This window comes from Balaenoptera musculus, chromosome 8 (genome assembly GCF_009873245.2).
Source record: "Balaenoptera musculus isolate JJ_BM4_2016_0621 chromosome 8, mBalMus1.pri.v3, whole genome shotgun sequence".
NCBI classification, from domain to species: domain Eukaryota; kingdom Metazoa; phylum Chordata; class Mammalia; order Artiodactyla; family Balaenopteridae; genus Balaenoptera; species Balaenoptera musculus.
The window spans coordinates 36899682-36917797 of NC_045792.1; the positions used below are offsets into that span (position 1 = coordinate 36899682).

Sequence of the window (18116 nt, forward strand, 5' to 3'; positions counted from 1 at the left end):
AATTTTGGCATCGAATTCGTCACAGCCACACACTCCCAGTAAGAAAAAACAAAGCCGCTTGTTTGTTGTCCTCGATGAAGCAGTAAAAATCATTAAATTTCAAGCCTTGAGTACACATCTACTTAATCCTGTGTGACAAAATGGGAAGGACACATCTGTAAAGTATGTAACAAAGGACAATGGTCTTGATGCACAAATGTTTGACTTGTGAAATGAACAAAAACCATTTCCTTCAAAGGAACACCCTTTTTATTTGAAAGAACTTTTGTTAGACTACAACTATTCAGACTTAAGGTATTTAGTCATTTTCCTAATGAGCTTGTCCTGAATTTCTCAAATGACATGGGCCTTCAAAGAGCTGACAGTAATTGCTGCCAATGATAAAATTCAAGTGAAAGTTAAAATTCTAAATAAAAAAAAAGCTTTCTGTTCTGTGAGCTTTATAGTTTCCCAATATAAAGATTTTCTTCTATTGAGATTGAGTGATATTAACAAATGTAATTTTTTTGATATTGTATAAAGAAATGTCAAATTTTACAAGTGTGTATAAGTCAATACAATTAACAAGTCATGCATGGGTAAAAGAGCCATTCAAAGTTCAAAACAAACCAATGAATTTCAGTGGAATAGCACTCAAAAAAAAAAAAAAAAAAAAGGTTTACAGGCTTGAACCTTGACTAACTTCTGGGAATTGGCTTTGGGAATGTTCTCTATGTTACTAACTGATAAGGTTGTTTTGTAATGACTAGGGCACTGAATCCTGCTGCAGAAGTCTGCCTAGATTGTGTAAACAATATGTTTTATGTTGAATATCTTGACTGGCTGAGCAGGCACAAAGTGTCTGTGTGACCAACTCCAAATAAAAGCCCTTGTCTCTGAACCTAGTTATGCAGTTTATTGCTGGAGGAAGAAGTGTGTTTTATGTGATCACAAGAAAAAACTTTGGAAGCCTGAATCTGGATTTCTCCAGATTCCACTGTAATACACAGGTGTAATTACAACTGCTTCTGAATCTTAAATCCTTCTAGTTAATATGCAACCACGTAGGTGGTCCTGAGGTCCCAGAGTATGAAAAACTCAGTAATGTTTCCATAATCCACACTGCAGCTTAATTTTAAGAAACTGTATTTGCCAAGTTCTGATGTAGTGTCAAAGAAGAATAGCCACAAACTGTTGGAAAGGCTATTAAAATTTACTCGTTTTCCAACTGCATATCTGTGTAAGGCCAGATTTTCTTTCCCACATACTTCAATCAGAACAATTTATCATCACAAGTGGAATGCAAAAGTAGATATGAGAGTTAAGCTGTCTTCTATTAAGCCAGAAATAAGAGATTTACAGTGTAAAATAAAACAATGCTACTCTTTATAGTATGTTTTTTAAATTTGGAAAAATATTCTTCATTGAAATACTTATGTACACATATAATGGATTTCCTGGACCAAAAAAAATTGAGAACCAATGCTTCAGAAGAACAGATGGGCAGTAAATTGTTACCAATACCTAACACAATAGCTATAACTTGACTATAACACTGGTCCCAATAACACTGAGTGTTCCAACACAAATTTGTAATAGATACGCCAAGATGTTTTTTCTCTCAGCTCTTAGGGGGATTAAGAGTAGCTTGGGACAGTAAAAGACCCCAGATTAGTTGCCACCAACCCCACCAGTTTATCTCAGTGTGCTGTATATATATTACCATTTTATTGTCCATATGTACTATGGTATGTGAAAGGTTGGAAAGCATTGGCCTAGTAGAACTACCTTGTAGCTACTTACCTTGCTTCAAACATCCAAGCCATTCTTCACATTACTATCATTTGAAATGTACTGAACAAGTGACATGAGCTATGGGTTATACTGAAAATCTTTGGAGTGATGTTACCATTTTTTTAAAGGACTCCCTAAAAACATTAGTACATTTTTTGATGTCAGTAATAATTTCAAAGTTCTTGTTCATTTCTTTTCTCACTAAAGTTCAAAATTAATATGAGAATTAAAGGAAGCACAGTTTATTTCTTTCCATGGCATTAGTCAAATTATATTTTCAAAGTGATTTTCAGATAGTGAAGTGAAATGGTAATTTATCAATGAAAATGTTAAACCATAACTAAACTAAAAAATAACAAGTTTTTCCCCCTAAAGTATTACTGAGAAAGAAACATTTACTAAGTATAAAAGAAAAAGTTTATCATAGCAAGTATCTATTCAAAATAAGCCTTCATTCATTCAGTAAATATTTGAGGGTTCACTGAACAAACCAGGGAAAAAGTGGAAAGAGAAAATGGTTTTGATACTGCATATGTTAAAATAATCATCTTTGAGATGTTTCTTCATCAGTTACTTTTGAATATACCTACCTTATACAGTTTTCCTGAGAGGATGAAATGAAATATATTTGCTATGTCTGAAATGTTACTGCATTTCATTCCTTTCATTTTTTTAAAAGTTGTGTTTAATCAGTACTGTGGCAATTATATTTACTAATGATTTTCTAGATAAAAGAAGTGTTATATTTTAGCCACATATGGGTTAAACAGCTGTTTGTAAATTAGTTTAGGAACCCTTTTGTTTCAATTGGGAAATGCACTGCAAATATCTTAAAAATCAATCTCAGAATAACACTGGTTTGTAAACTGTGTACTGGCTGTATAATAAAATACTAGGTAGGTAACAATATCTAAGTATAGTTACCAATGTAAATCCTAGCCTGTAATGGGGCATTAAAAGTGTTTGCTGAAACAAATTTAACCCGAGGCCTTTAAGAATTTCTTTTAAGTGTCTTTTAAGAATTTCAATAGGTGATACTCAAATTACTAACTAGAAACATCTTATTCATAAGATACTGTATCTCAAAGATGATGATAAAGAAAATACTAATTAATTTAATGGTTAATAAAACAACTGATAAAGTGCTACTCATCAGAATACAGCAGCTAAAGACTGGCAATTTAGAAAAATAACAAAAGTTGTATAACTTTCAAACAACATAGGTTAAAAAAGCAAAACACAAATAACTGAAGCCCACAGTGGAGCAAAAATCAGTTAAATTTTAGTAATAATTTCTTTTAAAAAAATAAGCACACACAAAAACATGCAAGAGTTCTAGCAGGAACATAAAGTCTAAGAATTAGATACTAATCCTATCATGATATTTCATCTAGTTTTGATCTTTATGTTGATCTTTATGTCAATCTAAAGAAACTTTTTTTTAAAGTTCAAAGAAAAGCAAATTACTAAAGAATCCATGAATAAGAAAAATTAAATGGGGCAGATTTATTCACAGAGCAAAGGTTAGCAAGTGTTTAACCTAGTGTTAGAGCAAAAGCTAAATTCTGCCTGTGAGTAATTAGTGGTTTTCAGGAAAATGAGAGAGAAAGGGCAGAAAAAAGGAGAGGAAGAAGAAAGTAAACGAGAAAAAATAATGTGGAAGACAGTAAATAAGCTTCTTTTATTCCTTCAGAACATGGTGTTATGAACTGTGTAGCAATGCCCCAAGATAATCATTATGATCCATTATACTTTTACAGTGTTTCTGGTATCAATCCAATGATACCTACTTTCACTATAGGATGGATAGACACAGAAACCACCACCCCTCGCCCCAGACAAAAAAGTAAAGGCTATGAGGTATGACCAAAGGACCAAGAGAGTTCAGAAGAGACATCTGAAGACAGCAGAGAGAGGGATGTGTTGAGGAAGCTGGTAGAGAAGAAGACTTCTATGAAGAAATAATATACAATCCAGGCTTTAGAGAAAAGAGTATAATTTTCACCATGGCTGGTGTGGTAGGCAAAACAGACACTCAAAGATGCCTATGTCCTAATCCTAGAATCCCTGAGTACCTGTTACACGGTAAAAAGGACTTTGGGAGATGTAATTAAAGCTAGGGACCTTACAGATAGGGAAATTATATCTGATTATGTGACTGGGCTCAATCTAACTAAAATACATGAACCCTTAAAAGCTGACAATTGTCTCTGGCTGAAATTAGAAAGAAGCAGTGGGAGAAGTCAGAGAAATTTGAAGCATGAGACATGACCCACCATTCCTGTAGGGGACCATAAGAAAAGCATGAGAACGCAGACAGATTCTAGGAGCAAAGACTGGTGCTGACTGAAGGTCGGCAAGACGATGGAACCTCAGTTCTACACCCACAAGGAACTGAATCTGGCCAAGAATCTGAATGACCTAGCAAAAGGTTCTTCCCTAGACTCTCCAGTAGGGAACACAGTCCAGTCAACACTGTGATTTCAGCAGCCTAAATAGAGTACCCTGCTAGTCCTACAGAAACTGTCAGGTAATACATTTTGGTTATTTAAGACTGCTAAGTTTGTAGTAATTTGTTAAGGCAGCAAGAAAACTAATACAGGTGGCAAGTTTCAGGAACAACTATATTCCAAAGCAGCCAAAGCAAAGGATGTGTGGGTAAGGAAGAATGGAAGAGTGGCTAGGGATGAAGCTGGTAAAGCAGGTAGAGCCTAAGTTAGAAAAAATCTAAGACTTCATTATTTAAGCCATGGAGAGGTGCTGAAACTTTTCTTTACAGTGGGAGAGATGATGAGTGACAGCAAATGGCAGCAATGCTGTTAACTGGGGATGAGAGGGAGACCAAGGGCAGGGAAATTGGTTAAAAGTGTATTACAATTATCTATGCAATAGATGATGAGAGCCTGAACCAAACCAATGAGAATGAAGAGACAGAAAAACCTGTAAGTTTTGGGGATATTTCAGAAGCAAAATACAAGTCTTGGTTCCTGAGTGATGCTGGAAATGACAGAGCAGTCCTAGATGACTCAAAGTAACATAGTCTTGATGATCAGGTGGATGATGATGTCTAATAATCAAGGAACAAAAGAAAGGCATTGTATTTTGAGGAGGTTAAAAACAGGAAAGGGGAAGTATACTCTCCTCCTTTAATTTTGCAATAAATGGAAGACACAATTAAGAGTTTTTAAGCAGTGAGTAAACACACAAAAGAAACCTCCATTTTGTTAGGCTCTATTACCTCTGCTGTTGCTTTCTGGATAGGCAAATGTAGGCTTATTTGGGGAACGTCGCAGATCACTATTAAGGAAAGGCTTATCAGGTGGATATATTACATATGGAGATGAGGAATCGTGAACCATACTTCCATTAGACTTTGATGGTTCTGCTAAGATGTTCTGAAAAATAAAAATACAGAAATTACCTCTCAAAATTTTAAACCACAAATAGCATGTGTATATATACATATGTTCCACTGATGGAGACAAAAACTAAAGTCCATTGACCAAACACAACAGAATTCAATCATTACTTGAAAATAATAAAACTTTTAAAGCGTTTCATATGTCTAAATGTAGCCATATGCCAAATACTATAAAAAGGAAATAATGTTCACACAACTTGAATACAAATGCTGCAGAGATACTTAAATATGGTACTCACAATGAATATTGTGAGCATAGTTTACTTAATTATAAAATAAATTAGTTTAATTTATTAATATAGTTTATTTTAAAAATATGTACTGTAAGATACATATTCAGAAAAGTAAATATTATCTTTTTACAGTATCAGAAACTGCTAGAAAATGACTAAATTAATCTTTCCCCAATCAACTACACAATTCCTGAGTATCTATCAAAAGTCCAAAACTCTGGGGTATATAGAAAGAAAATAAGGCATATTCCTTGTCTCAAAAATTTTACATTTAATTAGGGGGAAAAAAGGAAGAAGCCATTAGAAAACATTAAAGCTCATCAAACACATAAATATAAAACTTTATTTCCACACATATACCATTCTGCATTTGTCATACCGTTCAATTTGGGATTACATTCCACAGATAATTTTCAGTGCAGGGGATGCTGACTGTTTTGCTTTTTGTAGGTGACTTCCTTTTGGTAGAAAGACCTAGAGTAGGAAAAGCTCAGGTGGAAGATATGACTGCTAGCTGCTCAAAACTCTCAGACATCCATTTTTCGTATTCAAATAGCCACAGTAAACTAGGTTCTCAACTCTTACCTTTGGGGAACTATGACTATAAAGTACCAGAATAACCTGTGTCCAGAAAAGTAAAAAGGAACAATGTATATTTACAATACAGTAAACTGCCTCCTGGAATAAAAGGCCATCAAAAACCATACTGTATCTAAATCTTATTAAAAATTGAAGACTATATTTCCATGTTAAAAACCATGCAATTTTCCAGTTGATTTAAGAAAGCAAATACAAAACATACACTATGGCTGTGAAAACTAAAAGAGAGGGCAAAGAGCTTGGAAAGGGTAGGAGGTAAGTCTCAAAAGCAGTACTTAAATCCATGCTACTCTACTGTGAAACGTGTGTTCACATGCAACAAGGACTAATAGCTGGCATTTTTTCAACTTTTGGGCAAACTGACATCAAGTTTTGGAGGTGGCTAGAAAATAGGGTGTTCTTCAATTATTAAAATATATAATACTGCCAAAGCTCTTGTAAAACACCATGCATAATCAATCACATAGCTTAACTTTAAATATTGTTCTTCACAGAGTACCTCATGTCTCCATACAACCTACTAGAATCCTATCATTTAACAACTACCATTCAAAGATCAATGGTTAGGAAGCATTTAACATATCTATGAACACAAACCATGAGCAAGTCACTTATGATTTTCAAAATGAATTGTATTAGTATTACCAAACACTGCACAGATATTAACAGAAGGATTATGCATAAATAATTTACCAAAACCCAAAACAAAACAAAAACAAAACATCCAATCAAGAAATGAGAACAAACCATCTTTGCTAAATTCATTGCCTGCTAGCTCTTGTAAAATGAACAGTTCAATATTTGTCTTTCAACAAAATTTGTTACATATACATCATCAAAATACTGCTTGGGTCAGGTGACAAATTAAGAAAAGTCTTAATATAAAAACGCAAGTTATAATGAGACTTTTTTTTGGAATAGTCATTCTAAATATATTCCATTTTCTAAGTCAGTCAGCTCATTTTGAATGTCAGGGTTTAAGCAATGAAAGTCATTGTTAACTATGAATGTTTTGGATCAATGTACTCATTTGCTGCCAGAAGTCTGAAGCAAAGAATGGGAAGAATACATAAATCAACCCAAAGCAAAAGGAAGAAAACAAAATGGCTTTATAAAAATTATTTACAAGAACTATTTTGAAATAAAATTAAACCAAGAAATAAGAAACTCATAACTCAATTACGTACACATAGTGTCTATTAAAAATTGTAGAGGATAAAATGTGGTACCTACATACGATATTATTCAGCCTTAAAAAGGAGGGAAATCCCATCACGTGCTACATAATGGATGAACCTTGAGGATATTATGCTTAGTGAAATAAGCCTGTCACAAAAAGACAAATATTTTATGATTCCACTTACATGAGGTAAAGTAGTTAAATTCATGGCAACAAAGTAGAAATACGGTGGTTACTAGGGGCTGGGGGGAGGTTGCAAAGGGGAGTTGTTTAACAGATACAGAGTTTCCGTTTTGCAAGATGAAAAAGTTCTGGAGATCCGTTTCACAACAATGTGAATGTGTTTAATACCACTGAACTGTACATTTAAAAATGGTTAAGATGATAAAGTACTAGGTAAACAACTAAAGATAATAAGAAAATAGTGAGTTGTCACACCAACCTGACCTCCAGTAGAATCAGGGCAATCACATTCTATGTGATTAACTGAAAAATTAACTAGCTTTCAAAAGAGAATCCACAAACCTACTTGCATCTGTTCTCACACACATAACACAGGGAATGAGCTTTGTATAATGGACCTATCTCCACTTACCTACTCAAAGTCTTGGTTATCCTTTCTAAAGGACATGGTGTCCCTCCAGATGCCATCTATTTCTCCCTCCCTACTAGACCTTGCACACTGCCATTTGTAAGGAAAGGAAGGGAGGGAAGGAAAGAAAGGGAGAGAAAGAGGGAGGGAGGAAGGGAACAGAGTGGAGGGAGGAACAGACTTTTCTGAACTTTAGGACTCCTCTTCAGCTCCTGTCTCATTTCTCAGCTTTTATAACAAAGTCCCTCAAAATACTTGTTTGTAATTGCTGCCACTTCTTAATCACCTTCCCTTTTCATCCCCTCCAGACTTCAATCCTCACCAATTCAGAGAAACAGCTCTTCAAGTTCATCAGTGACTTTTACAGTGCTGAACTCAGTGACCTCCCAGAAGCATGTGATACAGCAGATCACTTCATCCCAATACTTCCTTCAGTGGATGGAACACCACAATCGGATTTTCCTTCTAACACCCAGGCATCTCCCTCAGAATCTCCTGGGCTCTCTCTCCTTCCTCTTTCTAAATGCTGGAGCTTCCCTAAAGCTTAGTCCTTCCTCCTCTTGTCTTCATCTACATGGATACCTCTGATGATCTCATCAACTCTCAGGGCTTTTAAAAAGCCTCTATCTGCTGATAACTTTCAAGTTTAAATATGGAATATATAGCTCTCCCTCTTGAAACTCTATATTCAAATCAACCTTCCTACTTGCTGTCTCCACTTGGATGTCAATATGAGGACCCCAAACTTAACATGTCTATAACCAAATTCTTGAATCTATTTCCCAAACCAACTCCTCAAATGGTATTGCATACCACAATAATTGGCACCACCACCTACCCAGCTGCTCAGGCCGAAACCCTTGCACAAGTCATTTTTCATACACATCTCACATCCAATCTTTCAGTATATCTGGTTGGGTCTCTGTCTTTACCATATATACAGAAAGTCTTCAACTTCTCATCAATTCCACTACTAATTCCCTGCTTGACACCACTGTGATCTTTTTGTCTGGACTACCATAATAGCCTCCTAACCACTTTTGTCAAGGTCCCCCCAGTCTGTTCTCCAAATAGTAGGTGCTATGATTCTTTAAGAAAATAATTCAAGTAATGCCCCTAATCAAAACCTTCCCATGGCTTTCCATCCCAGAATAAAATCCAAAATTCTTACCATGACCCCACATTAACTGACCCCAGGCTAACCCTGACCTCATCCCTTACCAGTCTCTCTCCACACCACCTATCCCCCCCCCCCCCCCCCCCCCCATTTTTTCCAGCCATACTGACCAACTTTGGGATTTCTAAAATGCACAGTACAGTTTTCATTTGCTACATTTACTCTGCCTGGAAAGCTCCCTTCCTCCCACTACTCAGTTATCTACTAAAAAGTCTGTCAGTGAGGTTTTCCCTGACTACCCTATCTAAAGTAGCACCTTTTGTCACTGTATCTCCTTACCCTTTTAAGAAACACTATTTCTACCTGATATATTTATCATCTCTATGCCCTGTGGAAAAATTAAAAATATATTTAGTTTTTGTCCCTGAAAGAGGTTTAAAAACTCTCAGAATTTTTAAGTGATAGGAGTGTCTTTGTTATGGTAATAGTGGGGGCCGTGGATAGCTTAGGATGAGGGCAGATAGCCAGAAAAACCTACCAGGCGATTAGACGGTTAGAAATTTCAGTCCCACCCCCTGCCCTCAAGAGAAGGAAGAGGGGCTAGAGATTGAGTTCACTCACCAACGGCTAATGATTTAGTCAATCCTACCCACATAATGAAACCTCCCTAAAAAACTCTTTGTTCAGTGAGGTCCCAGGAGTGTCCAGATTGGTCATGGAAGTCCCTTTACATCTTACCCTGTGTGTCTCTTCCATTTGGTGGTTCTGGAGTTGTATTCTTTATAAGAAAAAGTTTAAAAAAGGTTTTAATTATAAGTGTAGTGTTTTCCTGAGTTCTGTGAGTCACTGTAGCAAATTATTGAACGTGACAGGGGAAGAGTCAGAACTTAATCTACAGTTGGCTGACAGAAGTACAGGTTCTCTGGGGACATCTGGGACTTGCAGGTGGCAACTGAAATGGGGGCAGTCTTGTGGGACCTAGTGTCTTAACCTGTGGTGTTTGCACTATCTCCAGGTAGTGTCAGAACTGAATTGTAGGACACCCAGTTGGCATAGAAAAATTGCATGTTGGAAAAATATAGTCACCCCATTATGGGTTTAAGTTCCAAAAAGACACTCAATAAATGTTTAATAAATCTGTTGAACGAATTAATTATATAAATATTTTACAAAACAGGAAAACGGCATAATGCTTATAAAACTGAATAATCCTATTCAATAAAGTTACTATAATCTCTTAGAAGACAAAAACTTTTGGTTTCTTTTGTACCAAATAATAGCACAAACGTCATAGGGAGGCTGTGTACAAAGAGTTAACATAGCAGACTCGAGGTCTGCCTGCAAGGTTAGTTCTTGGCTGGTATTTTGGAACTTGAATGTTGGGAAGGTTCCAAATATTGTCACCATTAGAGTCAGGGGTCCCCAAGACCAGCCCCGGGTTCAATGATTTGCTTGAAGAACTGACAAAACTCAGCACAGAGTTATACTTAACGGCTATGATTTCTTACAACAAAAGGATACAAAGCAAAATCAGAAAAGGGAAAAGCTACAAGAGATCAGGCGCAAGCTTTGAAAATTCCTCTCCAGGTAGAGTCATACAGGACGTGCTTAATTCCTCGAGCAACTAATAGTGACAGCTGTGTCAAGTGGCGTCTACGAAGGAAGCTCTTCAGACTCAGTGGCCAAGGTTCTTATTTGAGGCTGGTTATATTCCTGACTCCCAGAAGGAAAACAGGTGTTCAACATTGTTTGCATAAACAGTTTAAGCACAATAAGCCACTCTTTCCTGATTTAGGTTAAAGTTCTAGATCTGTGTAGGAAACTGTTTACCACTCAAGTTCACAGATGCCAATGAAGAGCTAACCTTGCAAACAGCCCTTTCTAAAATAAACAAGTCATCTGGAATTATGGTAGATTTCAAGAGAATTCTTTTCCGTCTTCAATGCCATATGCATCCAATCATGGTACCTGAGAACTATGGAAGGGCAAAGGATCCTTTAAGCATGCCGTTTATGCTATCTTCTCTCATATTAATACTAAAAACAACCCATAAACCTCAAACTCATCTTGCACTTTACAACCTACACTTTCATTATCTGGGGTGATCTTCACAACATTCCTGACAAGTAAGAAAGTATCTCCACTTTATAGTTCAGGAAAATATACTTGGATTTATTTTCAGAACAATGAACATGGTATCTTAGATTTGTTAGCACATTGTTTTCTCTAAGCACACTCATATTCTCTTTTAATTATCACAAGAACCCTATGAAGCAAGCATAGCAAATATTACTGTCCCCATTTTGTAGGTGAAAAAAGAGGCTAAGAAAACATAAACCATTTGCTTCAGGTTTCACAGCTACTAAGGAGCCCAAGTCCAGCTCCTAATCCAGTCCTCTTTCCAAATATTTTTCCAACTAAAATGATATGATTCTAGGAAAAACTTTCAGGATTAAAGGCAAAACGTTTAACCTGACCACTTTCTTTCCTGGTAGCTTTAGTTGTTAGGGCAAACATCCTACTTAGGAACACTTACAACTCAAATATTTATTTATTATTTATTTATTTATTTATATTTTAAAAAGACGATTGATTGATTGATTGAGGCATGCGCGCTCTTCGCCGTGGTGCCTGGGCTTCTCTCTAGCTGTGGCGTGCGGGTTTTCTCTTTTTCTCTCTCTAGTTTGGTGCACGGGCTCCAGGGTGTGTGGGCTCCACAGTTTGCGGCACGCAGGCTCTTTCCTTGAGGCACGTGAGCTCAGTAGTTGTGGCGCGTGGCCTCAGCTGCCCCATGGCATGTGGGATCTTAGTTCCCCAACCAGGGATCAAACCTGCGTCCCCTGCATTGGAAGGCAGATTCTTTACCACTGGACTACCAGGGAAGTCCCCTCAAATATTTATTAAACATCTCTGTGTATGACACTGTGTTAAGTGTGAAGGATGATAAAAAATGTATTATTACTTGCCTTCTTTTCAAATGTAATGTGCAACACAGCTGGAAGAAATAAAAATCAGGTACATAAAAATTTAAATACAATTTAGCAGACCATACACAAATACATAGAAAACATAAAGCAGTATGACCAAGGCGGGGTTATTCCAGGAATCTAAAACTGTGTGAACATTAGAACATCTTTTGATGCAATCCATCCCATTAAAGTGAAAATCCATATGAGCAACAAATGCAAAAGAGTAGTCAATAAAATTTAATATCTAGCCATTATTAAATAACTTTTTTCTTATGGTTATTAGAAAATTTACCAAATAAATGGCAACATATTTAATGGTGCAAAATTTAAAACATCCCCTTTAAATTTAGGAACAAGGCAAAGATTATCTACAAGACAACTTCTAGTCAATGTTGTGCTGTTATTTCCTAGCCTGCACATTAAGATAATGAAAAGAAATAACAGATGTTAAAACTGTAAAGGAAGAATCCAAACTTCACTGATTATGACTGTCTCAACAGAAAATACCAAGAAACCTCAATTATTAGAACTGGAGTTTAGGAAAGTTGCTGAGTAAAATTAATATGCAATAATCAATAATAATTCTATATACTAGTTAGAAAATGCAACTTATGAAAACATATAAAAATAAGTAACTAGAAATAAATTTAATAAATATACAAGACCTGAAACTATAAAACTTTACTGAAAAATGTTCAAATAAAATGTTAATACGACTCTATAATTACTTTACTACTACTCCAAAAAACTGGAATAACATGTTCAGATAGACAGCTCAATATCCAAAAAACATCAGTTATTCCCAAAATGAACTAGAAATTCAATTCAATTTCAATCAAAATTCCAATACCAGATTCTAGAATTTCTACTGAAGAACAGCAGAGGACCAAGAATAGCTACCATTTCTTCTGAGGAACAAGGAAGATAGTTGGCCTCTCAGACCAAAAATAAAAAGGAAATCATTAAGACAGTGATATAGAAAAATACAACAGTGGAACAAAGAGCCCAGTAACACGTCCATACACATATGGAAATTAATATACTGACAGCTGGAATTGTAAACCACTGGGGAAAGGATGAGTTTAAACAAGTAATGCTGAAATGCATATCATAAATAAAACATCCCTACCTCATAAGCACACAAATTAATTTCAAGCAAATAAAAGACAATAGGCCCCAACTTTAAAATCTGTAGAGAAAAATATAGAAGAATATCATTAAGGCCTTGGCTATAAGGAAGAATTTAGCCAAAAAGCAATAATCATAAAAGAAAGAATAAATTTTACATTAAAATAAAGAACTCTTGCTAATCAAAACATATCATAAAAAGACAAGCCAAAGAGCATTAGAAAACTCCTAATAGTTGATTAACATCCAGAATACATAAAGAATGACTATAAATCAGTAAAAAAAAAAAAAAAAAAAAAGACAAACCAATTGAAAACAGGCAAAAGGTACTAAGAGGCATTTCACAGAACAAGAACAAAACCCACAAAAGACTAGTAAAATTACGAAAAAAAAAGTGTATCTTCATCAATGATCAGAGAACACAAATAAGAATAAGAAGAGGACACCACTTCACACTCATCTCTCAGCAAAAAAAAAAAAAAAAAAAAAAAATTGACACAACACCACCGGTTAAAGAGGATATAGATTAAAGGGAACTGTTGATGGGAATGTAAACTGGTACAATCACTTTGGGAAACAATTCAGCATTAAAGCCAAAGATGCACACACTCTATGACCCAGCATTTCACTGAACTATTTTCTCTCTCTCCTAAAAAAAAAAAAAAAAGTCAGTCCTAAGTTTCTAAACATACACTACAACCCATTACTGAGTTGTAACCCACAGCCCAAACCTGCGTTTCAAAAATCGCTGCTCCTCAAACTTTTTGGTCTCAGGATGCCCTTACACTTTTAAAAATTACTGAAGACCCCAAAAAGCTTTTGCTTATGTGGGTTATATCAATTGATACTTATCACATGAAAAATTAAAAGAGAAAATTTAAAGATATTTACTAATTTAAAAATATTAAACCCATGATGTTATCATAAATATAATGTTTGAATGAAAAATAACTATATCATCAAAAAAATTTAGTGAAAAGAGTGGCACTGTTACATTTTTTTGCAAATCTCTTTAACTCTTGGCTTAAAGAAGGCTGCTACATTTTATTTGCTTCTGCATTCTCTGTTTTGGTTGATGTACATGAAGAATCTGGTCTCCCACAAAGCGGCTGGATAAGGAAGGACACTGTAGACCCCCAAAGGTCTTCAGACCACTCTTTGAGAACTGCCATGCTAGAGAAAATTTTGCACATGTGAAACATATAGAGATGATCACAACAGGACTGTTTACAATAGCGGGCAAACAAATGAACAAACCCTAAAAACCCCAAAGCCCATCAAGATACTATACTATACAGAAATATAAAAGAGGCTCTACCATTTACTAGTTGTGTAACCTTGACTTAACCTCTTTGTCCCTCATTTTGCTCATTCAAAAATGGAAATACTAATGCTAACCTCATAAGATTATTATGAGGATTAAATGAGTTAATATATAAAAAGTATTTAAAATGCCTGCCAGATAGTACTATACTAGTATTATATATTATTATAATCTCAAAATGTGTGTGTGTGTGTGTGTGTGTGTGTGTGTGTAATAGAGTAAAAGAGAAGCAGGAAGATGCACTAAGGGGCATGAAGGTATTCATTTTATTATTCTCAAAAATAAATCCTTCATATATTTAATGTTATGAAATCTATGATACATTCATAAATCACTTTTAAGAGAAATACAGAGCAGGTTTGTCAATAGGCCTGGCAAAAAAGCCAGGGAGACCAATTAGGAGATTAGCTTATTAATTAAGTCCAAAGTGACCTAAGAGTGTTGACCATGGTTACCGGGGAAAATTTAAAACAAAAACAGGAAAGATACTCTGTTTCAACACTAGGCTGCCTGTACTTTCATTGTCATTATGCCTGATCATACTTATTTTCCTGAGGCTCTCCACTAGTGGGTTAATACACAGCAATCTTTCAATAAATGTTAGCTGCTAGTTGTTACTCTTCTTGCTGTTGTTGCAGAGAAAGAATGCTTACAAGAACAATTCAAAAGTATCACCTACTTCCATGTTGTTCACATTTGAGATTTACATTGCACCTGCTTCCCAAAGACTGTTATTTGTGAATCTATCTGATAAAAATCCTTGCCTCCTAAAAGCATTTCCATTTACTATACCTATACTGAGTTTATCAATGTTAAATACAATAAAAAGTTAATGTTCACAACCCTGAAATCTCATTATGAGTAGCCTTCTGAGTTCATGTTGTAGTTTTAAAAGGTCTTCTTTCGTTGCCTTATTTTATGATCAGCTATCTGTTAAGCCGGAGTGCTTTTTAAATTCTGTTGGAAATGCCAGCCTTATTTCTGACAGGACAGTTAAAGTATCTAAGCAGGGCCATTTCTTATACACTGATAAGTTAAATTTAGTCATTTTTGTTTTGAGACATAGTGACTTCCAAATTAGACATTTTGATTTAGCAGGTAAAGTTAAGAAAGTTATACTTTGATTTGTAAAGGGTCCAAGGTATTCTTAGTGTACTCTGAGTATTTCGAATCCACTTAAAGCTGAGCTTAGCATATAAAAATATATATGCTTTCCTATTAAACACTCTATAGGATTTCTGTCCAGGGTACCTTAAAGACTAAGGGTTGACCACACTCCAGTAACCACTCTCAGCTAGGTGGCCTTGGCAGAGTTCAGCTCAAGTCAACATTTATAGTTCTCCTTGCTCAGTCTCCAAGTGCTATTTTGAGAGTGGTGAAAAGCCCTCCTTTCCTAATTATGTTTAATTATTTTTTCTCCCGATTAAATTTAATTAATCACAACTCCTATATCATCTCATCCATCTACTTACTGACACTTCTTAATAGTCTAATAGCTCGTCTTTTATCTTCCCTTTCACTGATCTAGTTTCTGGATAACTCCAATTGTTTCCTTCCTTCCTTCCTCTTAATCTTCCCTGACCTCTCTACAAACTTGCTACTCCCACTGTGCTGAAACCCTGAAGATCACTTCTGGCCTCATTAACACAAATTTAAGCAACAGTCACCAAAAGCTGAAACTGAGGAAAAGTGTGTTTTCGCCAAGGTGACTCTGCTTTTACTGTCCCCCTAGGCTTTTCCCCGTTAACTTCTTTGACAACCTTACCCTGATAGTCTCCTCTCACTATCCCTCTTTTTTCATATTTTAACCTATTTTTACAATTCATCTAACCGAACTCTACCTCCACACTACCTCTGCTCAATTCAAATTTTTACAAGTTTTCTGAAAACACCTCTTGTCTTGGCACATATTCCAAAATGCCTGCGGTGCGTTTTTCTCCTTCCTTTTCTGTTCCTGGGACAAACATTTCCGATTCCTTCACCACCCAGCTAGCTCCATCTTCTCTACCCAAGCACTGCTAATCACTCTCGCCTAGATTATTCTAGCAGGGTGGCATTTATCAAAATGTACTGTGTAATAACCTAATTACGTGTAGTTTCTCTTCAGTGCTTTGCTCCTTCAGAGCAGGGGTTCTCCCCTATTCATCTGTGTAATCCTAGAGCCTAAAAGTACGCCAGACACTCAGCATTTGCTAGATGAAGAGCTAATGGCTCCAACTTGAGCTGCTTCACATTCACATTTACTGCCTATCTATTCCCAATGCGGCGGGTCCCGCTCCAATTCCACAAAATACCAGTGACTGAATAGGCTGGTGGCTCTTGTAGAGGCCAATACAATATTTCAGATTGGCTCCCCTTGTCGCCTCTCTAAAAGGGCATTTACTACACATTGAGGTCACCGTAATATAGAGAAAGGCGGGAAGCGCGCGCGCTCGACGTAGGATGAGCACAGATCGAAGTTACTGGGAGGATGGGAGGGGGAGGCACTGCAGGCAGAGGAATCAGCAGAAGCACTCGAGACTGCGTACAATTCAACAGCTGCCTATTAAGCCGACTAGAGCGCCCACCTGGTTTCGGAGAATTTCCAAGAGGGGCCGTTGCACCCACGAGACCCAGGAGCCCTGTTCTCGCAGGCCAAGGTGTAGGTAGTCATCCCTGCGAGTCCAGGCAACGTTCGGCAATCTGGGCGGCTAGGCCGAAAGACGAAAGCAGCAGGTGGGGAGTGACGGGCCCGGCCTGTCTCAATGGAAGGGTGCAGCCTTGACACAGGAGCAGTGGGCGCCGAGGTAGCAAGGGACGATCTAGGCGCCCCCCGCCGCTCCCCAAGATGGAGTGAGACTCTGGGCCGAAAGCGCTCTGAAGAGGGAGAAAAAGCAAAGGGGCGCCAGGACCTACCCGGGGCCTATTCGAACGTCAACCGCTTCTTACCGAGAACTGAGAAGCCGAAGTCTCAGAGACCGACGCTGCCGCCATCTTCCTGCCGACCTCCGCAGCCCCGGGAGGGTCCGGGTTCGCGTGCTGTTCTTCAAGATTCGAGAGCCGCCCGCCAGGGGCGACCCTAAGCCGAACCCCTGATGGAAGGGGCTGGGGTGTTGGTCCCGGGTCTGGAAACCGCGGCCACACACCCCCACCGGGCCGCCCACGCTCGGAGTGCACACCAAAAGCGCAACACGTCCTAACGGACGTCCTGACTAGCCAATCAAAAAATCAGTCGTCTTCCGGTGGCAGGAGAATCCGCCTCTTCCCTCGGTGACGTCACAAGGTAGCGCGCCGCGGGAACCGGGCTGGCTGGCTACCGGGCGGCTCTTGAAGGGGTTCTGCACAGGGGCGGACATTCTCGAAGGGGAAGCGTGGGCGAGGGGTTGTGTTGTCTCCAGTGGCGATTGAATGGGATGACTGTAATAAAATAAAAGCGAATGCGAAGCTCAAAACACTCCATCACTTCCCTTGCGTTAATCGCCGGAGACAGCGTGAGTTTGACTCGGGGACGCCTCTCCACGTGAGGTACTTACCTTTCGGCCAATAACAAATAGAATGAGGAGGAGCTTAAAGATTTGGTCCAATAGAAGTCAAGGGGAAAAAAAACAGTAGGGGCAGAGAGTAAACCTCCGCAAACAACTGCCCAATTGGATTCGGAAGCTCCCACCCAAACCTGGGACTGGCTGCTAGGAAAAGCCGCGACCGGGACCTTTGGGCGGGGTGAGTTTAAAGCGGCTTTCGCGCGCTGAGAGCGTCTGGCTTTTATTGGCCAGCGACTTCCTCCCTTTGTGGGAGCTCCC

At 37.6% G+C, this 18116-nt stretch overlaps 1 protein-coding gene across 6 annotated transcripts in view; it reads right to left on the minus strand.

Moving 5' to 3' along the window:
• The window catches only part of CEP57 (centrosomal protein 57), a 42679-nt gene extending 25114 nt beyond the window's left edge, over nt 1-17565 (minus strand). Inside the window, exons 1-4 of one of the 6 annotated variants that reach the window (XM_036859618.1) lie at nt 17266-17565; nt 16905-17073; nt 5807-5901; nt 5012-5168 (exon numbers count right to left, since the gene is read on the minus strand). In XM_036859618.1, coding sequence (XP_036715513.1) covers nt 5012-5132 — 121 coding nt within the window. In that variant the 5' untranslated portion in view covers nt 5133-5168; nt 5807-5901; nt 16905-17073; nt 17266-17565. The remainder of the gene's footprint in view (nt 1-5011; nt 5169-5806; nt 5902-16904; nt 17074-17265) is intronic. The other 5 variants (XM_036859617.1, XM_036859620.1, XM_036859621.1 and 2 more) reach the window with 5 other exon arrangements.
• Nucleotides 17566-18116: the final 551 nt, after the last annotated feature.